Source organism: Asparagus officinalis, chromosome 8, assembly GCF_001876935.1.
Source record: "Asparagus officinalis chromosome 8, Aspof.V1, whole genome shotgun sequence".
NCBI lineage: Eukaryota > Viridiplantae > Streptophyta > Magnoliopsida > Asparagales > Asparagaceae > Asparagus > Asparagus officinalis.
The window spans coordinates 22,975,602-22,999,129 of NC_033801.1; the positions used below are offsets into that span (position 1 = coordinate 22,975,602).

At 36.8% G+C, this 23,528-nt stretch overlaps 1 protein-coding gene across 5 annotated transcripts; it reads left to right on the forward strand.

Annotated features, from left to right (window-relative positions):
• Positions 266-13,418, forward strand: LOC109819505 (pentatricopeptide repeat-containing protein At5g65560-like). Of its 5 annotated transcripts, none has more exons than XM_020385246.1 (5): positions 266-918; positions 985-3,260; positions 3,352-3,432; positions 3,642-3,782; positions 12,707-13,418. In XM_020385246.1, the coding sequence occupies exons 1-2, from the start codon at positions 415-417 to the stop codon at positions 3,163-3,165; spliced, it is 2,685 nt and encodes an 894-aa protein (XP_020240835.1). In that variant the 5' UTR covers positions 266-414; the 3' UTR covers positions 3,166-3,260; positions 3,352-3,432; positions 3,642-3,782; positions 12,707-13,418. The 5 variants fall into 5 exon arrangements, with proteins under 5 accessions (XP_020240835.1, XP_020240836.1, XP_020240834.1 ...); XM_020385247.1 differs by lacking the exon at positions 12,707-13,418 and adding an exon at positions 3,889-3,906; XM_020385245.1 differs by lacking the exon at positions 3,642-3,782.

Genomic DNA, 23,528 nt, shown 5'->3' on the forward strand with positions numbered 1-23,528 from the left:
TAAATGAGTAGAAATCTAATATTTTGGCAATTAGAAAAAAATATTGATTCCTGTTTTTAGTTTCCAATCAAATCACTAATTGATATGGAAATACAAGTCTTTCCGTGATTTAAGGGGGAGAAAATAAAAGAGTATTTTTTGTGAGAAGCACCCGCAAATAATGGAAATGCAACTTTTTAGCTGAAAATAAATTTCCTGAAATTGCAGGAAAACAACAAAACAGGCCTTTAACCCCAAAAGCGGGCCGGGTTCAGTCTCCTCTACATGCCCATATCCGTTTAGCCGCCCCCGGCGCCATCAACCCCGTCGCCGTGGACTCGTCCTCTCCTCTCCTCTTCCCCTTTTCCTCTCCCTCTCACTCACTCCCCTCCGTCCATCGGATCCATGAAATGAAACCCCCGATCACCTCCTCAAATGTTATCAAAGAAACCCATCTCCCTCCTCCTCATCAAGACCAAATCCTACTCAAGTCTCTCATCGGAAACCCCCATCATCTCCCAACTCCACCAAATCCTCTCCTACCCCAACTGGAGATCTCACCCTCAGCTCCCCTCCCTCATCCCCAACCTCACCCCTTCCCAGATCTCCCAATTCCTCGATACCCATCAGGATCCCATCGCCTCCCTTCACTTCCTTGACTTCCTCTCTCAGCGGCATTTCGTCAAACACCCCGCAGACACCTTCTTTCCCCTCCTGAACCGCCTGGTATCTGCTGGTATTCTCACTGCGGCGAGCAGGGTCGCTGTTATGAGCATCAAAGCGTGCGGGAGCGATCGGGAGGTCACCCGGGTGTCCGGGTTCTTGAGGGACCTGAGCTCGAGGGGCTTCAGGTTCACGCTTGCGATGTACAACTCGCTGTTGAACCAAATGGGTAGGCATAATTTGGTTGGTATGGCAGTTGAGCTCTTTTGTTCTATGCTGGGACAACTCGCTGTTGAACCAAATGGGTAGGCATAATTTGGTTGGTATGGCAGTTGAGCTCTTCTGGGTAGCGAGGTGGAGCCGACGCTTGTCACATATAATACGGTGGTTAACGTCTTGTGTAAGAATGGGAGGGTGAAGGAGGCAATGGTGGTCGTGGGTAGGATTTTTAGGTGTGATATGAGGCCGGACGGGTTTATGTACACGTCTTTGATACTCGGGTATTGTAAAAGTTTTGATATTGAGAAGGCATTTCGGGTGTTCGAGATGATGGTTAAGGAAGGATGCCAGCCGAATTCAGTAACATATTCAAATCTGATTAATGGGTTGTGTAATGATGGGAGGGTGGATGAGGCTTTGGACTTGATGAGAGATATGGCAGAGAAAGGGGTTGAGCCAACGGTATATACGTACACTGACCCAATATCAGTTCTTTGTTTTGAGGGCCGCATTATTGAGGCGTGTAATTTGGTTAGTGATATGAGGAAGAGGGGTTTACAGCCAAATGTTCATAGTTATACTGCATTTGTGGGCGGGCTTTGTAAATTTGGTGCAATAAACTTTGCTGTAGGTTTGTTTCAAAGGATGGAGAAGGATGGTTTGATTCCAAATGTAGTATCTTACAATGCTTTGATTAATGGGTTGTGTGAAAGAGGCAGACTTGGAGATGCAGTGAGGGTTTTTGATTCGATGGAGAAAAGGGGCTGCTTGCCGAATCTGAGAACTTACAATGAGATGATAAAGGGATATTGCCGAGCGGGTAGAATCGAGAAAGCAATGCTTCTAATCCAAATGATGGTTAATACCGGTCCTTCACCAAACCAGGTTACATACAACACTGTAATAGATGGATACTGTAAAGCCGGAAATCTTAGTAATGCGGTTCGAATGAGGGATTTTATGAAGGAAAAAGGTTGTGATCCTGATGAGTGGACCTACACTTCACTTATATGTGGCTTTTGTAAAGAGAGAAAGTTGGAATTAGCTTCAGAGGCATTTGAAAACATGGTAAGCGCTGGGTTGAGGCCTAACGAGGTTACGTATACTGCACTAGTGGATGGGTACTGCAAGGATGGTAAACAAGACATTGCTTTGGATTGGCTGAATAGAATGGAAAAGAATGGTTGTGAACCAAACATACAGACTTACAATGCTATAATAGATGGGCTTTTAAAAGAAAACCGGGTATCAGAATCACTGGAATTTCAAAGTCAGATGGTAGAGCAAGGATTATCACCTAATGTTGTCACTTATACTACATTTATTTATGGTCTATGTAAGCATGACTCCACACCTTCTGCATTTAAACTGATGGATGTAATGGTGAAGAGAGACTGCTTGCCCAATTTGCATACTTATAGTGTTCTTCTTCATGGACTGTGCAAAGAAGGAAAGGTCGAGGAGGCTGAGAAGCTTCTGGAAAAGGTTATAGAAAAAGGTTTGGTTCCAGATCAGGTTATGTACACTTCATTGATGGATGGATATATTATGTCAGGAAAATTAGACCTTGCTTTTTCACGTTTGCAACAAATGGTTGATGCTGGGTGTAGGCCAAGTTACCGGACTTATAAGGTTTTGATGGAAGGATTACTAAAGGACCACCAACTAATAGAGCAGAAGTTTGCAGCTCTGCCAGATTCGGTCACTACTTCCACCGTAGTGGAGAATGTTATAGATACTGACAGTATATCTTTACTATTGCTTAGATTGCGAGAGTACGGATGTGAGATTAATTTTGATCTTTATAGCACCATGGCAAATGGTTTGTGTAGAGAAGGGAAGTGGCATGAGGCACATCATTTGGTTAGAAGTATGGCTGACCATGGTTTTTCTCCAGATGAAGAGATATACACATCATTGCTATTGGTTTTTTCCAAAAGATACCAAGTAGATTTTGCATTAGATATTTATAATGAAATGACTCTCAAAGGCTATGAGTGTAATTTGAGTGGTTATAGGTCATTGATATGTGCACTTTGTAAATCGGATAGAAGAGAAGAAGCTTCAAACCTTTTTGAAAGCATGCACTTAAAGAAATGGAGTCCTGACGAGATAGTGTGGAGCATACTTATCGATGGTTTAATAGAAGAAGGAGAACATGATTTGTGTGAAAAGTTTCTTCATGTAATGGAAGAGAAGGATCATGCTCCCACCTTCGAGACATGTGTTATTTTGTCAAGAAAATTTCCCAATAATGAGAATAATACTGACATGAGTCTCCGTGTTGATAAATCAAGGGCCTGAGGGTTAACTATGTGATATTGCCTCTAGAAAATGAGCAATTCACTCTGTTCTGGTCAGGTTCCTTCTGTGTAGATATAGATACTGATAATAAAAGGGTAAGTAACCTGTAATATTTCTTCATTGAAACATATTGTATATTTAGTTTTTTCTTCAGCATGTTGATAAATTTGTCTAATCTTTGTTCAGTTGATGGATCAATTTTGATGCTGAAATGACCTCGAGGGAGCTGGAAGAGCTTCCTAAACTTTATCAGGAATATATTTTGAGGTAGTCTCTGTTCTAACCATTCTTAGAATACAAAACTATAGAGCACATTCAATTCTTTCTTGTTAAGCAGTAGATTGATTTTCTGTTTCTTGTTGCACACATTCTAGCAAAGTTGTTGTATTCACAAAGTAGTTGAAATAGTCGACACGAATGTAACAAATGCTTCCTGTCAAATCTGTTCATATTCTTCTTTCTTCTGTTTTCTGTAGCGAATATTCAGTTCAGAGATGTGATCTGGCCTTCTATTGAATAACTCGGGACTATTGGAAGTCTCTTCATGAGTTGCTTATAAATCAAAACCGGACAATGTTTGATGAATGTGATCCTCCTTTCCTTCGGTTGTCTTTGAGGTTTCCTGCCAAGACCCTTTCTTTCACATGGTTTTCTTGGGCATGACCTTGCGAAGATATTAGTTGATTTGTTTCAGAACTTCATCTGTTGACTTGTTCTCTACAGCCTATCATCAGTAGTTCAAATGCATTGCAGGACCACCAAAAAGGGAGGCTCGGGGGGGGGGTGGGGTGGGGCTGGTGGAGCCCTCTCGATGGAAGATCGACTGGAAATAGAGGATAGATTCTCTCTACAAGATATCCACTGGTCACATTTAGAAACACCACTCTATGCGGAAAATGAACAGGTTAATTGAATTGTCACATGTCAGGAAGCAAGAAATTGTTTGTTTCATTTAGTTTACGTGCTTTTTAACCATCTAGTTAAGCATTTGCAAAATTATAGGTAACTTTCTGCTTTATGACTTCTTACAAACTGATACATGCACCCAAAAATCAGAAAAAGGAAATTGAGAACAATGTGACTGTGCTGATCACATGCTTTTAAAAAATGTAATGCGAAAGACTAGCTCGGAAAGAACTCTTTGCACAGATCGTCTAAAATAAGAAGTATCTGATTGTAAGCAATGTTAAAAATAGCGATAACGCATAGCATAACGCTCACCTCCGGTTAACGTAAAACGCAAAATAGCGTAACTCTTAACGTAGGTTAAATTATTTATTATTATTTAAATATTTTATAGATACATAATATTCAAAATCAAATAATATGAATAATCATCACAATTTTCGAACATATCATCATAAAAATACTATCACAGATCAATATATCATAATATTTTCACAACAAAATCAACCATGTATGCCTTAACAATCATTCCAGAAGCATAGTCGTTAAAAAATTATACATCACACATAATCACAGTAAGTTCTAGTAGGTAATAGCACATCATAAATCTAAAAACATCTAATAGTAATTCAAGTGAAGTTACAACTTTTATTTTTGGGGGTTGTTCGGTTCGTTTCCTAGATATAGGGAAATGCAATTCCATGTAAAGAAACACAAGTTTTTAGTTTTTCAAACTTTTTCAAGAAATAGATTGTTTCGCTTTGGTTCACACATAAAAAATGGTGCGAAACCAATGTATTTACTTTTCTTGTGTTTGGTCGCATGGAAAAAAAGAAAAAAAATTGTTGATATGACATTTTCCACTTTTCTTGTGTTTGGTTGGTTTTGAAGTTTGTAGGAAAAAATGTTTATGGTCACCATGGTAAGATTACCCCCAATATATACAAATTTTTTTGTGCTCGTAATATGAGATAAGGTAATCTTAATCATATAAAAGTTCAAATGTTCTTGTTTGAGATTGAAAAAAATCACACGAATCTTGTAATAACCTGATTATTCATAAATTTATGTAGTACATACCCGAATTACCCAAAAAATCTGCTGAAACTTATAAAACCATATAAACAACCTGAATAGCCATAAATATGTATATAACATAGCAAATCGCATCAAATCTGATAATTTATGCATGTTGATGAACTATATGTGCAAAAAACCATGCTTGAAAATAATTCCACAACACAAAACCAAGCTCCACAAAAAAAAATGCACAAATAGAACTTGAACAAATTAGCATCAACATAACAGAACAAAACCTGAACACAAACATGCTCCACAAGCCAACCACAAGTCACAACCTGAACACAACCAGGCTCATAACCAGCTAACCAACAAGTCACCAATGTGTTATTATAACAATGTGAAATAACATCAGATGTAACATAAATAACACATGAAGACAGGGGTAGCATACTCACCAGTGTTGTAAAAAACGCCCTGGGCGGCCGCCTAGGCGGAGGCGGTGCCCTCACCGTGTAGTTTAGCCTTGGGCGGCCACCTTTGGGCGCTGGGAGCGCCTAGGCGGCCGCCCAGGGCTAAGCGGGCCGCTTAAGCGGCCCGCCCCACATTTTCAAGGCCCAAAACAAGAGCTGGGCGCTCCCAAAACCCAAACAAAAAAAAAAACGAAAACCCCAAAACCCAAAACCCAAAACCCAAAGTCCAAACCCAAAACCCAAACTCAAAACCCTAAATCTGTTTCACCCGATGCCGCCAGCTCAAAAAATCTTCGATCTCGTCCTGGTTGATCGTCTTCGAGCTCGTCTTCAACTACCTGGTGCTGGGAGATCGTCTTCGAGCTCGTCTTCAACGACCGAACTCGTCGTTCTGGTGCTGGGAGATCGTCTTCGAGCTCGTCTTCAACGACCGAACTCGTCGTTCTCATCTCCGACGTCTTCCGAGCTCATCTTCGAGCTTCTCGTTCTCATCTCCGACGTCTTCCGAGCTCATCTCCGAGGTCGTCGTTCTCATCTTCGAGCTCGTCCTCTACTTCGAGTTCGTCGTTCTCATTTCCGCAGAAGGAAGAACAACAGCGACGTTTTCAACCTGTTTTTTGGGTTCGGGTATGCTCTTAAGCTTTCAAAACCCTCCAACTTATTTTCCTTGGTTTTTAACTCTTTTTTTCTTGGATTATATTCATTATTTGGGTTCGGATATCCATTACTATTATAAAAATCAGTTTTTGGAGCTTACTGATTTATCTGGATTTTTTTTCATCTGTCATTAGAAGACTATTTATTTGTTTCTCTTCTATTACTAATGAAATGAGGTTTTTGAAGGAGGTTTTTGTCGTTTATACTTTATATGTTCTGGGTAAATTGTCAACGATGCTATTGCTATGTATATGTCAAATCTTATATTAAAGTTCGCTGCTGTTCTTTCTTCTGCAGACAATGCTATGTATATGTTAACTTATTATCTCAAGCTCAAGAAAATTAACTGCTCCTAGACTTATGTTAACTTAATATATTTATATCATATTTAGTTTAATTGTTTAAGACTGTAAGTTTATTAGTTTAATTGTTTAAGTTTAATTTTCCTATTTCATATGAAAAAGTATCCGAGTGTACAACAGAATATGCATCACCGTAGTCCACAACAGACTTATGCTCCCTCCCTACATTTGTCTTTGTCATGTTCATTCTCTGCATTTGCCATTTGTTCAAAACTTACAACTGTACATGCAATAATTGTGTATCTGTATTGAGTTGAGTGCTGAAACTATAATATTCATGTCATGCTCCATACTTTTGGATTTGCAGCAAATAACGAATGAAGTTGTAGTTTTTGACCTACAAAATAGAACAATAATTAGTTGCGGGTTTTGAAGTTGCAACAATAACGAATGAAAATGCAGTTTTTGACCTACAAAAATAAGTTAACAGTAAGGAAAATTACACATGTGAGAGTTTATATATTTCTTATTTTGAGATTCTGTTTTAAGAATTACAAATTGAATATGTTTAACTATATTTATTATTTAAGTTTAATTGTTTAAGTTTAATTTTAAGTTTAACTGTTGATTGAGTATATATATTTATCTTCAAGTATCACAATTAAAAAAAGAAAAACCGCCCAGAAAAAAAAACCCGCCCAGAAACCGCTTAGGCGCCCGCCTAGGCGTCTAAGCGTTGGACGCCAAGTCCGGCGCCCAGGAGCGCCCAGCGTTTAATGTAACATTGATACTCACAACCAGGCTCACAACCAGGATCCACAAAATCTGAACAGGCTCACAACCAGGCTCCACAACCAGGCTCACAACCAGCCAACCAATAAGTCACCAATGTGTTATTATAAGCTAGTGAAATAACATCAGATGTAACAAAAATAGCACAGGGGCTGTGAGGGGTAGCATACTCACAACCAGGTTCACAACTAGAAATCCCCCAAACAAGCACAAAAGCAACCAAAAACCCAACAATGTAAAGGATACACCCACTAGCCAACAAAAAATGAACTAGGAAACACCCACTAGCCACCAACAATAAACAGGAAACCCCAAACATCAACAATATATGCACAAAAATTGGCCGATAACAAAAACACCACACAACCAGGCTCCACAAACACAACAAGGCTACACAACACAAAACCAGGCTCTACAAACACAATCAGGCTCCACAACTTAAGTACAACATGAGTTTGTATACAAAATCTCACTAAGAAAATTAGTGAAATGGGCTCAGAATCTGGTCAATATCATCATTATTAGTCATCCAGTGTAATATCGATTGATATTGCAGGTTGCTAATCTCAAAAATTTTGACAATCATCATAGCCTAAAGTAAATAGTCACCAATGTAGACTCGTTTCATGAAAACCTACTACTCAAAAATAGTCAGAGCAATAGGCTCAGAACTTGGTCAATATCATCATTGTTAGCCATCCAGTGTAATTTCAAAAAGATATTATATTTGGTTGCTAATCTCAGAAATTTTGACAATCATCATAGCTTAAAAAAAAAATCAACAATGTAAGTTCGTTTCATGAAAACTTACTACACAAAATACCCAGAGCAATAACCATCCAGTACAATGTGTGCACATTGTAGGTTGCTTGCATCTTAGGAAATTGTATGGTGACTTATAAATATCCTGCAGGTACAAGATTAATTTAAAGGTTAGTACACCACAATATTCACACTATAAAATAAAATATTACAAAATGAAAGCAAATAACTACTTACTACCATATAATAATAATATGTTCTATCGTCATAATGTTCGACAACCACAAAAAAAAACATAATCGTAGTTAGACATTGTAATCTTTGAAGTTAAGTTGCATTAGCTACACATTCACCCCTAAAACCAAACTTCTAGAATGCTTCCCATGAAACCATTTTAACTAAGCTTCTTCTTTTGCATATGGAAAACATGCACCTACTTATACTTTTAGTTTCATGTTCTTTATTGATGTAACATTCTAAGAAGTAAGAACTATCCGCATGTACAATAGTTATGTTTAAAGAAACATTATAATTTAGTCCAAATTCTTGGTCGCCATTTAGCTCTAACACCAATGATCATAATGAGAAAGGTAAGGTAAGAAAAATAGTTTTTAAGCTAGTGAAGAGAAACCGGTAGAATTATGTACATTCACGAGCATAAGTATAAACTTGTGTGCTTCCCCTATTTCAATAAGGTTTTAACTACACACTACATCTTCTGTCAAAGTTTACTGATTGCAGGGCCAATTTATGGAGTAAACAAACATTAAACTAGTAACCATTATTGGGACAAAACTAATTCTAAGTTTAGGGGCTGTTTGGTAACCATTATTGGTTCACTATTTTAGGCCATTACTTGAGGAAATTCAGTCATAAATAATCAAAGCGAATCATTACTCATAATTAAAAAAACAATAACAACAAGCATTACTTCTTTCAAAGTAATGCTTCAACCAACAAGCAGTAAATTTAGCAAATTTCTCAGTCACAAAAAGTGAATTTCACAAAAAAAAAGAAAAAGAACTACAAACATTTTACACAAAATTGGCAATCAACAAAGCCTATTTTTTCTCAAAATCTACTAAAACTACAAAATGTCTTCATACTATTAATCAAATTAAAAGTTTAGATCTGCTAAAACTTTTTTGTTACTCTAAAATCTCAAAAAATTAATCAAATACAAAGCTCAGATCTGAATAGCCTCGGCAAAGATCAGATACCCCTCCCCCAATTTCTCAGAAAATTGATCTAAATTAAACTAATAATCCAAAAATTAAAAAAAATTAATTTTTACCTTGATTTTGGAAGCAACAACGTCGGCAATAATCATATCTAAATAGCATGGGCAAAGATCGGACGCCCCTCCCCCAATTTTTTTGAATACAGCCACAAAGAAGGTCGCGCGAGTTTATGGCGGGAGGAGAGCAAGGAGTTAACAATAGCTCACCGAAGAAATCAACGAGGAAGACCAAAATTCGACGTGGCCAGGGTTTCCGCCGATTTCACCCGGTTAGGGAAGGAATTGGGGGAGAGGAAAAAAACCTAGGTAGCAGCGATTTTAATCTCGTTTTCCCTCTTCAGCCCTAGCGAAACAAAGCTGGGAAAGAAAATCGAAGGAAATGAAAAAACCAACGTGGCCACCAAAAAACTGACGTGGAGGGCGATGTAAAAGTTTTCCACGGGTTAAATAGCGAACCAAACAGCCCTTTGAAAGAAAAGTACCAGTTTTTATTACTTCTAAATCTGATTAATTAGAAAAAAGGTAATTAGTAATTCTTTGAAAGAAAAGTACCAGTTTTTATTACTTCTAAATCTGATTAATTAGAAAAAAGGTAATTAGTAATTCTTTGATCTCTTTTTAATGTTTTTCAGTGCTTCTAAATCTGATTAATTAGAAAAAAGGTAATTAGTAATTCTTTGATCTCTTTTTAATGTTTTTCAGTGTAAAATCTGATTAATTTGAAAAAAAACTCAATCACAGCCATCAAATTTTTTTTGAAAATCAATCTCAGCCCATGAATAATTTAACCTACGCTATGGAGCGTTATGAAGACGGGTTACAAAGCGTACACTATGGATAAAATAGTGTACGTTATTTTGTTTCTATGCTATTTTCTAGCACTACGTAGCGATAGGGTAGCGCTACGTTACGCTATGCGCTATTCTGCACTATGTAACGCGTTTAAGTAATCCAGCTATAAGTATGACAAAAGTTTCTTTCTTTAGTTTCGTAGAACTTGAGTAATTGTATGCTAAAAAGATCTCTATATAGAATAGTACAGCTAACGTCTGTTACATCTCCTCCATATTCACTTCCTAACCAAAATATCAGTAAATGATATAATCTTTATCTAGTTTACATTTATTGCCAATGGAAAACTATCTTAGATTACACCAGATGCTTACTAAATGCATTTTGCTTCTTTTGCACAGATTATTTTTTAATGTTTTTGTTTACTGGAATCTGATTGTAATTTGCAAAGTCAGGTACCTGCTTGGTTAATTTATCCTGCATACCAGTCTGAAATTAGTTCAGCAAGAGATTGTTAGCAATTTGAAAAATCATCCTCCCATTTCTAAGGTTAGGTAAATAGAATTTTTATTTCAATAGTTTTATGGATTGTAATCAAGAGATATAGCTGAGCACTGAGTGGTGCAACAGTTGCTTCTTGAGAATACCAACTTTTGGTCTGTATATAAACAGTTACACTATGGTTCCAACCCATTGAGATGTGTTCATTTTTTTAAGGTATTATCAGCCCTGCTACATATTTTTTTTCTTTTTTCTTTTTCTTTTTTCTTTCCTTTTTTTGGGTGTGGCTTTAGTTACGAAGATTTCATGCCTTTATGTAAAATGTTTCTTTCTTATAGACCAACATGAATTTGACTATCAGTGTCCTCGTGTGCTTTGCTCCCTAGGTCTAGTTATCTGAACAGATCACTCTAATTTCAGTTTACATTCTCGAGTTATTATATGGACACTGTTTATATCTCTCAACTTTCACCAAAACTTGGAGATTTTGGTGAACTGGAGAGGCCTTTTAATGGGGGTGCAAGCAGATTGGATATGACATATAACCTACTCTTATCTGTTTGCTAATTACGGATATGGATACCAATGTAGTTTTGCTTCAGTAAGAAAAACTCATATCCATATTAGCAATAATCGGAAACAGATACTACTTATATGTTGGACAAATGGATATGGATTCAGATATAGATATTCTTTGCATATTTCTACAAAACCCACATGAATTAGATGGGAGCAAAATTTGTATATTAACTTCTCTTTTTTGCATAAAGAAATAAAAACATAATTTAGAAATTGCAATTTATATAAAGTTCCATTTTAATATTTTATTGACTAAAAAAACTACATAAACGACACTTATAAGCAAAAAAAAAAAAAAGAACATAAACATAAACAATACAAGGGTCAAAGTTTTGGGCACATGAATGATCAACTTGTGAGGGTATATTGGAGTATAAAATTATAACTCTTAATCTCGATATAGAATACTTGTAAGCAAATTCAAACCCCACCAACAGCTCATTTAAAACAGATTTAAAGGAAAGATACTGTTGTGTGTGCCCAGCTTTGAGCCCATGGAAAGGGCTCAACCTTGGCGGTGGTAGTGGTTTGTTTTGGTCAAATGGAAGAGCCTTTAACAAATACAAGTTTGTTTATCACGATTCAATTTGGAAAGTATTGTGATTAGTTGCTCTTCCTTGCTAGTTTTTGCGTGCAGTTTTTTTTCCATAAATGAGAGGATGTGTAGGGAGTTTATTATCTTGATTGCTAATACGATGATGGCTGCCGGATGTGGTTAGTGAGTTGGTCAGGTCAAATTGGGAATAGGAGAAGCGGAGGGTTAAATTAAACTACAATCACTAGCTTCTCTTCAAGGTATATTCTGAAGATAAATTTACCTGAAAGGTGACAATAAACCCCAAATAAGTTTGATATTGTACTTTACTACTAAAAGAGCGTTTACATATGCCTAAAGCAATGTATTTAATCATTCATGTAATGCACCCACAAAGTTCCCAAGTTTCTATAGAAAAAATTGTCTCGATGCATGTATAACCATGTGTTTGCAGTGTTCAGTTGGAGAGTCATGTTCAATTTGCTTTGTTCAGTCACTAATACATGATTTACTGATTAGCTCTATTTCTTACTATACCTTCTCAGTAACTTACTTGAAATTTTTGTAGGTTATTCCCTAGCTTCCTGCTCCTAATTGCCCTTGTAGTATTGGGTTGGCTAGGTATTCCACACCAATTTATGGGATATCACACCACGCGTAGACACATACATACATACATAGGTACATACATACAGGAAAAACTCACAGTATATTTGTCTTACTATATATCAAACCCGATAGTGCTGAAGTGCATATTAGGGGAATCGGAAAGAATGAAATGTTAATGATTTAAACACACAACTGGTCATCAAGTTACTAAACCAGAAAAAGAATCTGAAAGTTGAATCGAAAACCTCATCTAATAAAAGTTTGAAATCTCCCTCATTTTTTGAAGTATGTGGGTTTTGTTAACGTAGTATCCTTATGTAGAATCCTTCTATGTTTTCTGTTTAAATGACACATGGCTCCCTATTTTGTTCAGAATACAATCTTGAGAATGTTTTAGAAACTGCATGTTGCTAAATGCAATTTTCTCGAAATCCATCAAGGCTGCAGAATCAAGCAAGTAGAGGGAGAACTTGGTTTTTTTAAAGTCCGTCAAGGCTTCAGAGTGTATGATATATATCAAGCAAGTGGGATGAATTTTTGGTTTTTTCTTATTTCTGGAGGAGGCAGAAGAATCTTTCATGGGTTTCTTTGGAGGAGGAAGAAAGAACGGAGGATAAAGAAGGGGGTATAATAGAAATTCTATCCTCATTCTGCCAGAAATCTTATATGAGTGGAGGGGGAACTGACATGTTTTCTTGGAGGAGGCAGGAGAAGGGAAAATCTGTTAAGGGTTTCTGTGAAGAAGAAAAAGGATAGAGAAAGAAGAAGCGGCTGAATGGAATTTCTATTCTCATTCTGCTAGAGATCTAATATAAGGGGATGTTAAGGGGAGAGGTACAAGAATGGGTCTTGTGTAATTTGAAAGGCAAGTTGGCATATAGCAAGTGGAGATAATTTTCAGTATACCAAAAATTGAGGGATAAATGTGTAAACCCCTATTTTTTATGTTCTTAATCTCTAACTTTTTTACATTCATTTATATTCTTTCTCTAACAAGATTTGAAAATTTTACTCGATGGGTACATTGTATGCATGGTAACTTAAAATGACTGTAATTTGCTAATTATATTAATAAAAGAAGTTGTTCTTCGGACCTTTTCTAAGCTATAAACAGGATGAGGATTCGATTCTATATATTAATTTACTTTATATAAGTTAGTTAGTACATAACACGCTGCCATGCAAACAAGGGCACATATGTGCACTTATCTTCGTATCCTTTTTTTTTCTGATATAATTTTGAGCTTAAGACTGCGTAACTCATATGCTAATATGTCTACATGAATATTTTGAAAATCATTTTCTATTTTGACGATCAAGATTCATAAGATGTAGTAAAAACAGCATGTTCTTCTTTTGCCTTCATTATCTGTAGGTGGACTAGGATTTGATCTTTGCATTGACTCGCTTTGTTTGATATGTTTGAGCTGATCTCAAGTGTTACTGTTTTGACGCCTCAGTAATGTTCAGTTAAGTTTAGAACAAGAAATTAATATCAAAGAACCTGGTATCAAGCCTCAAGGTTAGTACTGGTGCCCACTATCATACTACTACAACTGTTTGGTGACGAGGGTAATTAGGAATTGCGTCCAACTAAGGAAACTTCAGTATGGGAACAAAAACTTCTCTTCAAGTTCATTCTCCGTGTTCGATGATCCTGACCTGAAGCTGAGTTCTTTGAGTGAATATGCAAAATATATTTGTACCAGAACACAGAAATGATGGATTTTTTTTTTTCCTACAGAGGGCTCCGTCGAAATTTAACTTTTGTAATTCTTTCTTTTTTCCTTTGTCTATTAATGTGTCTATATCTTTTAAGGACATGTGACATACTGAAACATGAATGTTCAAAATTTCACACTTCAATTATCTAGTCATATGTCTTTTGAAGACACGTGACATTTTGAAACATGAAAGTTCAATTATCCAGTCATATAGCTGCTAGTTCGTACTTGGCATTTCTTATTGCTCTGTTTTAGAGGAATTATGTCTTGTTAGTTATCATAGTTTGCAACTTTGGAAATTTGATTGTGATTAATTTATAAGTTGTTAAAATTTACCCTAATTATATTTTTGGTTTGGATAAATTGCACACGACCCCCCTCATCTATACTTTCAGTTGCACAAAGTCCCCCCCCCCTCAACTCATTTATTAGCACTTAGCCCACCTCAATTCGTGATTCGTGAGAAAGATGGTTGTTACTTGCATTTATCGTACTAAAAATTGTTAAACCTCCCTCAACCCATTTATTGGAGCTTAGCCTCCTCCAACTCGTGAGGAGGAGGGATGTTGCTTGCTATTTATCTTGCTGAAAATTGCATTTCAATTGTGCTAAATGCCAACAAACGAGTGTTAGCGTCTGGGTGGGTAACATGCTATTTTACCCCTTACGGTTTTTGTGAACTTTTTGAATAGTTATCATCTTGGTTCAGTCAAACGATTGCCTTTTTGGATAGTTATCATATAGGATGCCGGAATCGAGCTTGGATTACTGATAAATGGAGCTACGAGCTCATTTGATATCAGTTGGTTATATATACCATGATCACCAAATTGTCTAAAGATTTAAGCTGAGTATTCATCTGCCGAAGCTTTTTTGTTAACTTCCTACCGTTGTTTGTGTGCGTCATGAAGTACAAATAATTTAGCGTCATTGGCGGTTTGTACAGCTCTGTTACTTGCACTTGAGATGATGCGGTCATTGATAGGGATGATGATGGACAGATTTGCTTTGAGTCAACCAGAAAATGATTATTTTGTGTCCTATCTTTGGAAAAAGATTCTCAGCCATAAAAGGAGGGTTGGGAAATACCTAAACTGCCCCCCTCCTCCTGTTTTATCATTTTTAGGGCTGAGGTTTCTGATAGGATCCGGAGACCTAATTGACAAAAAAAATAGGGAGGGGGCTCTCTGTAGAAAAGCATATAGGGGTTCTGGAGGGGGAGGGTGCTCTCCAATAGAAACAGCACAGAGAGGGGGAACCCGACATTTTGGTCACATTGTTTAAAGTTGACGATGTATTGACATAATATTCTGAGTATACTGATATTTTACCTATTTTGTTTCTACTAGGGGTGTGTAACGGTCGGGTCGGTTCGGTTCGGTTTTTACCAAAATTTAAACAACCGAACCAAACCGTCTACAATTCAAAACCGAACCGAACTGTTGCAAGTCGGTTCGGTGCGGTTCGGTTTGTTCGGTTCTAACTTCATCAAACTTCTTATCAAACAACAAATTGTGTTAAAGATAAAAAAAGATATCAACAAAGTAGGAGATTATGAAGCATTAAACACTGATATAATGATATTGTTTTCAACCCATAATGATTCAGAAAATGAGTTTAGGGTTTGAGTCTTTGACTCTTTGGGGACGGGTCGGGTAGGGTTTAAGACCAGAATGTGTAGTATTGCACTATATTCTGTCGGTTTGGGTCGGTTCGGGTTAAAAAGTTTTCAAACCGACTCAAACCGTCCTACTCATAAAACCGATTTTTTCGGGTCGAGTTGGATCGGTTCGGTCGGTTTTTTCGGTTTGGACCGAACCATGCTCAGTCCTAGTTTCTACTGCCTGATTGTACCGATATTGTATATTAATTTTGTTGATTTAATTTCATAGCATGCCACTCGTGGGCGCTCCTTTTTTTTCACTGTATGATTATCTATACAGGACCCTCTATAATATTTGTGTTTTCTGTGAAAATAGCTGAATTACTGTATGTACAAAGGTCAGCAACCGAAAGAGTGCTGGATATAGTCATTGAGAATTTAACTTGAACTCATCAGGTGACTGGCCGAAAAGGCTTCTAAACTCACTCAAATGTATCTTATAGAAAATAATCCCCTGTATAAGCATCAATGTACGAACAAAAAAATGAAGAGAACCCTGCATATTTTCAATTTTGATGCTCCGCCTTAAGTTCACTGAGAATCTAATTGTCACTGTAGGATTTGAGTTTTGATCGTGCTACTTGAAGAACCATCTTAAGAGTCAAAAAACTTTAAAATGGGGGGATGGGGAACTAGCCTTACAAATATGGTCCATGATGTCTACGTATTCACTTTTTTTAATTGGAAATCCTCGTAGGCGCGGATCGAACCTGTCAATTTTATTTATTGATGTCTAAGTATTCATCGTTCGCCAAATCACTTACAAAATGAATAATATGCATGAAACCTTTTCTACATCGCAAGGTACTCTATAATGTAAATTTAAATAACTAGATACAACAGTCCCTCTCATGAGTCATGACGCTTGATGCGTAATTAAGAAAGGCTTAATTCCACATAGACCCCCTTTGGTATCGTTGTTTTGCAATTACTACCCATGCAGTTCCTCATTGCGGCTAGACCCCTAGGTTTATGTTTTCGACTCGAAAAATTCCTCAAGGATCCAAAAATATAGGACCAATAGGGGGGGACAAGTGAGGTGTCCCCCTCCTATCGGATAACGAGTTGACCATCATTAATGATGGCAAACTCATTATCCAATAGGAGGGGGATACCTCGCTTGTCCTTCTTATTGATCACATATCTTGGGTCCCTGTAGCAAAGCTCATAAGAGACAGGGGAAAAAAATAATAATCCAAGGAGTCTACCTGCAACGATTTCACCACGTGGGTATTAAGTCCAAAACGCGATGTAAAGGGGTCTATGTGCAATTAATCCGTAAAGAAACTCCAAAAATAACTTGACGTTCTGTTTCCGCGATGGATTTCTATTTGAAATATATAAATTTTATACCTTAGGAGATGCTACTCCAAACTCAAATTCAGTCCCGTACGTGGACCTTAATTTAAAGTAGTTTTGAGTACAACAGTAAACAGTGGTCACCACAATAGCCGCGTCCTAATCAGATGACCCTTCTATTCTCAAAACCTTGGTCCTTCATCCAGGGACTTCGGTCCAATCCTACCACAGGCTTTAATCAAAGAAGATATCGTTCTAAAAGTTTAGGACCGTAACAATAATATAACAACAAAGGGAAGTGTAGAATCGTGAGGAGGGGAGAGAGGGGTCGAGGCTAAAAGAAAGAAAAAAAGAAAAAAAAAAGAGTCGGAGAAAACAACAAGGGAATCAAGAGATACTAGAAAGAGGCATGCCATTAGGATCCAAACAGGTTGAGGACAAAATAATATTAAAAAAAAAATAGTGGGGGGGAGGAAGAGAGTGAGGAGAAGCAACATGCTCTCTTTAATTCAAAGACATCATCAAAACCAAAAAAACCCACAAGAATTATTCCCCTTCTAAACTCTTGTCCCCATTCAATAACAAGTTTCTTGGGAGTAAACAAGCGCAAGACACCAAAACAAGGTGTTTAGTTGACAAGTAAACAGAGGCGTGGGAGCAGATGAGATCTTGTTCCGAGAGAGCTGCGAGTGCGAATTAAGCGGTTTTTTTCTTTCTTGGGATCATTCAAACACTAGATTTGGTGTGGGCTCAGTTCTTTATTGGGTTGAAAAATGTCTTAAGGATCTAAAATACGGGACCAAGTGAGGGGACACGTGAGGTGTCCACTCCCTATTGCATAATGAGCGGGTCATGTCAGCTCATTATGCAATCTCCAATGATCCTATATTTTGGATCCCTATAGCAGAGCTCTATTGGGTTTATCTAGTTGTACAGAAAACATACTTCATCCCTCAGCACGCTCTAAAGAGCATGTAGGCTTCCAAGTCTCCTGTATGATACATTGCTACTAGCATGATCTTTTCAGCATGACAGCGGATAAACATACAAGATTGGTATGCCCAGCATCGTTTGCCAATTTCTATAAAGACCAAGTTATCTACAAACATATCATGTGCAATTGTGGACTATTTGCCTTGACATTTTCGTTAGAGCTAACCGCGCATATGAATACCCTCTCATTATGCTGGCATAGTCACTGGTACCTTGTAACAACTAGCATCATTAATTTTCAAATCCTCTATCATATATATACTTGACTATAAATATCTAAGCGGCTGTTTGATTTTCATTAAAAATTGTAACGTTTTGGGTGGGTTACAAATTCTAGAATGAAAAAGCGTCCTATTTTTGTTTTTGGAGATTCTATAGTTGGTGTTTGATTCATAATATTTTGTGGCATGTTAAATCCCTAAATTGTAAAAAAACAACCGCTTTTAGAACTTGCCAAATCCTAACAAATGGAGAGGATTTGGGGTGTTATATCAGAGAAACATACCCGATAAATCCCGACTCTTTCCTTCTTCCACTCGTGACCGAAAGCTATTGTTTATTTTCACTACCTACTCCAGTTCTTTCCCTTCTCTTTCACCCGCCTCCTCCAATTCCCGCTCCAAAATCCTAGCATCCTTCTTCTCATATCGTTGAATTAAAAAAAAATTATCAGTCCTAAGATGGACAATGACTAGGTTCTTGTTGTAAGTTCAGTTTGGAAGAGGATCCGAAGGTGAAAGCTTTGATTTGGGTGAAATTAATTTGGGAGTTTATGATATTTTAGTGATCTTGTTGTTCTAGTATTTCACTAGAATCTCTCCAAATCTGTAGGTAATTCTCGGTTTTCCTCTTTTGATTAGGGTTTCAAAATTCCATTTGTTTTGTTGAGAGGTTACAAGTATTGGTTGTCAATCTGGTACTGTGATGTTATTTTCTGAAGTTAGGGGTTGTTGTTTGATACAGATCTCCCAAATTGGGGTTCTTTGTAATTTTGGGGCGGGGAAAATCTTAGGCATTTGTGGTTAAGAGCAATAAAATTCTGATTAATATTTCTTTAGAAGTTCTTCGGTTCATTTCTGGGTGTCTAAATTGATTCTACTTGCCGATTGCTTACTTTCTGGTTGCTTGCTTACTGGATGTGATTCAGTTTTAGATGTTGGTTGTGACGTGCTAGTTGCTTTTGGTCTAAGCTGATATTGATTCATTAGTCATAATGATTGTTGGTTGCTTTTACACGGGTTTATATTGTTGGACAATGATGATTGGTCAATTTTTGATAATGCAATCTACAATGTGATTTTATTGTTTACATGAGGAATTCAATGATGAGAAGATGAGGCAACCCATTATTTGAATGCAAGCTACAACGCAATTATATTATATAGGTGATGCATTCTTTGTTGATAAAATGACCATTATTTTATATTGTATTTTGTTTTACATTGTCTTAGGATTTGTTTTGGAATTTTAAAATTGATAGACTAAAATTTTCATTGTAGACTTAATACATTTTGCATGTACAAGGCATAAAATATAGAAATACACAAAAAAAATTTAAAAAGAGTACACACATTTTCTAAATTATAATTTGCCATTCTGTAACTTTTAATTATGACTTCAATTTCTTGATTTTAAGTTTTCTCCTATCTTCAACCAATACTTCACTGCTACTTTTATTGATACTCTTCATGCAATCACCATCATCACGAGCCATGAGCCCGTTGAAAGAAATTATATTCTTTCTTTGGATACTTAGCACAACTCCAATAATAACGGTCAATGTTTTTATCATTTTTGCATTGTTTCAAGGGTATTGGGTGTTTACAATTGCACTATTTTTGCATCTTCATAGTACTTACTGAATTTTTATGTGTGGAGGCTTCTTGCCTGCAAAAAAATCATGATGATAGTGGAATGGAGTACTATTTATATCCATTGAAAAAACATGACCGTTTATAGCTGCTGGAGTTCAAAATTTAACGGTATGGTCATCCCAGTTGCTATACAATTGCATTGTTCTCTTGTGGGTTCTTTTAGAAATCCTAAAATTTGCTCGGTTCACTAATAGACGATAAATTCTAAAATTTGTTATCCTATAACTTGGAGTTTGAACCGAAGAAGATTTTACAAATTTTAGGATTTGCTTTTCTACAATAATGTTAAACCAAGTAAAATATTAGAAATCCTAAGGCATGTATAAAAACTTATGGATTTCAAATTCCTCATCAGATTACAAAATTTTAAATTTTAGGATTTGAACCAAACGGACCCTAAGAAACTATAATTTTTTTTTCCAGAAACTGACATTTCCTCCATTTTCAAGCCCATCAAATCATAATCATTCAAAATTGCATGTTACCTTGTAAGGGCGATTTAAATTACATTACAGAACAAAAACTCCAACATTGTTTCATGTTCACATACAACACAATAGAATATATAAGTACATATTATTGTCTTCAATATATATAACTGCAAAAGAGGAAGGCAGAAAAAATGAGAGTTAGCATCAGTCAGAGTAAGTAGGGTAACATTACCTGCAGACACGGCTCAAAGTTAGGATGGTACTGGGGGGGGGGGGGTGCGGGACGGAGTTGAATGTTTTTGATCTTTTAAAGTTGTTACTACAAAAGGCTAAAAGTTTTTGAGGGTTTAGTGTAATTTACCCTAATTAAATAAAACAAGAGGTCCTCTTCCTTCAGTATTTACTCTTCTTAACATGTCACGTTTTGTGATGAATTTCTATATATGCAAACAAGTATACAATAATATTCAGCAAAAAATGTGTAAATTTATGATAGCATCAGTAACCATGGATATCCAAAAAAATTACATGCCAATAAAGACCCTTACAAAGTCCCAAACTTAGGCTTAATTAGATTACGGCCCCTCCTAGTTTAATTAGTTTAGTCCTGTCGTATCTAAACCCCACTAATTAAAGCAATGCTTCGCATCCAACAAAAGAAAATGAGATAGAAGTAAATGAGACGTTGCTCTTAGTAATAATATAATGTAATGTAAAACCCACCAAAAAGCACCATGATCACCTTAAAGGGCCAAAAGGGCTATGAGACAAAACAGTCACCCCCAACCATTTATTCCCCTCATACAACAACTCCAATTGCTACCCTCCAAACCCCTCCTTGTCCTCTTATCCTCACCTACATATCCCTCCTTTAAAAAGCCACTTTCCCTTCTTTTTCTTCTCGCCTCCACCAACCCCATCTCTATATACAGGAGGAAAAAAAATTTTATTCAATATATATCATGTTATGTTAAAAACTATCTATCTTGATCAGTAGAGAACATGTATATCTATACACAGTTTTTAATGCACTCGCTATTAGTAGACATGATCCTTTCTGAATAGTTCCTTGATCGGTGCAAAGCATAAGTAATTGTGTAGACGATTCTTGATGCACCAACGATTCAGTAGACATGATCATCTTTAAATAGTTTCTTGATCAGAATATATAAATGTGAATAGAGATATAGACAACTAACGATGCACCAACTATCCAATAGACATGGTCCTCTCTCAATAGTTCTTTCATCGGTACAAATACAAACAGCTTTAAGCAACTAATTAATGATTAACCAGCTATCTAATAGACATGATCATTTCTAAATTGTTCCACGTTTTGATAGCTACAACCATCCTTTCCTTGTTGGACTTAGTACCCCTCCCTTGATTCCTCCCCTACCACATCATCCAAGAATCAATCATATTTGTGCACAAACACACAAAACACCAATCACAACATGACAACAATCCCCTCCCTATAAATATTGTGTTTATATGCACACATTGCCAACCAACCAACCAACTAACACTGCTAGTTTCTTGATTTTGATCATCATCCTCATCTCATTATGGGCAGACAAGGGAATGACCCTACAGTGTTCCACTCCTCCATTGCTCTCCTCCAAGAGAGATTCAGGCAGTTGCAGAGAGTGAAGGAGATGAGGGAGGAGAGGGAGCTCCTTAAAGGGTTTGCGGGCACCACGACAGAGAGCGACCCGCATCCGCCGCAGCCACCAAAGTGGTTCTTGCACCCGGACCTGGTTCGGCCTTCCAGGCCTCTGACTGGGCCTCCGGCCCATCACCGGGGCGAGAGGCCCGAGTTCAGAGGGGAGGCTGAGGTGGACACTTCTCTTCACCTGTAAACAAAACTGAATGCATGATCAGATTTTGGTTTCTATGTATTCTCTACTTTTTGTTTAGTTTTTTGTTTTCAGGGGCACTGTTGTTTTGAGATGTGTAAATTAAGGTACTGAAATATTAGGAATTTTTATTGTAATCATGGGAGTCTCTGAATTTGGAAATCTAGCATCAAGGCCTGCCTCAGAGTACAAAAGTATGACAACTTCAGTCATCATCATTAAAGGGACCACAAGAGCGTCAACAGGGAGTGGTAATACTTGCAGCAACGCAATCAAATTTAAATAACTTGACAAATTATCTTGATATATTCTTTTTGAGATCAAGATATATGGAGCCATAAATGTGCATTTGGACAAAGCAAGTTCTCACTGAAAAGTCCCGAGAACAATACTCCGGTTTAGTACTAGAAGCCGAGGGTGAGGAGAGTGATTAAGATCATATTGACAAGTTGTGAGGGGTATTTTTGTGAGTTTGGAGAAAACAATCATCCTCATAAAATGACTCTCTGGCTATATTTCTTCATCTATTAGAACTCACCTTTTTCATTTCTCTAATGTTTATACCAGGATTTATTTGTGCATCTCACAGTTCTGATGAAAATTCACGTTACAGACTAATCAAAGACAATTTCTTGTCGAAAAAACCTAAGTTATAATCGCAACAAAGAAGAAAAACACATAATCTGATGATATTTCGAAACTTGCTTCTTTATAAAATTGGATTTTTGGTTATATATGCATTAAGTTCATGACATCCCTGTTCATATCCCAATACATTATTGTACCAAAAACAGATAATAAAAAAACTGATTTTTTTTATGCAAAGCATATATTCATCCCTGCCACCCTAGTTTTCAACTTTAATAAAGTGCAAATTGCAGTAGATGGTTTGCTTTCTAGAGTAACAAACGGAGCATGCATGAGTACAGTTCTGTAAAAATGAGCATCAGTAGGCGGCTCATTGTATCCAAAGAACCGAGCGACGTGTCGAACATGAATAAATTTTTATGAGCAGAAAACAATGGATCACTGAAATTTTTTGAAATGAGTACATATGAAGAAATTTAGAAAACGTGTAGAATCAAGTCATGTAACAGATCAAAACGGCTTAAAGTGAGAAAGAACAAAAGCTAATGACAATTGTGCAATTGACTAATGCTTTCAATATGGAGAGATGCAGCTGGAGGTTATGTCAATTTAAACAAGAACCAACAAGGGTACAGAGTTTGTCTGTCGACTCAATTATTCATAATATTTTCTGTTGCCTCCACTGCTAAGCACAAAGAATCAAGCAATAACAAACAGCCTAAGATCTAGCAATTGAGGAATAGTTCCAAATGCACCAATCCGGC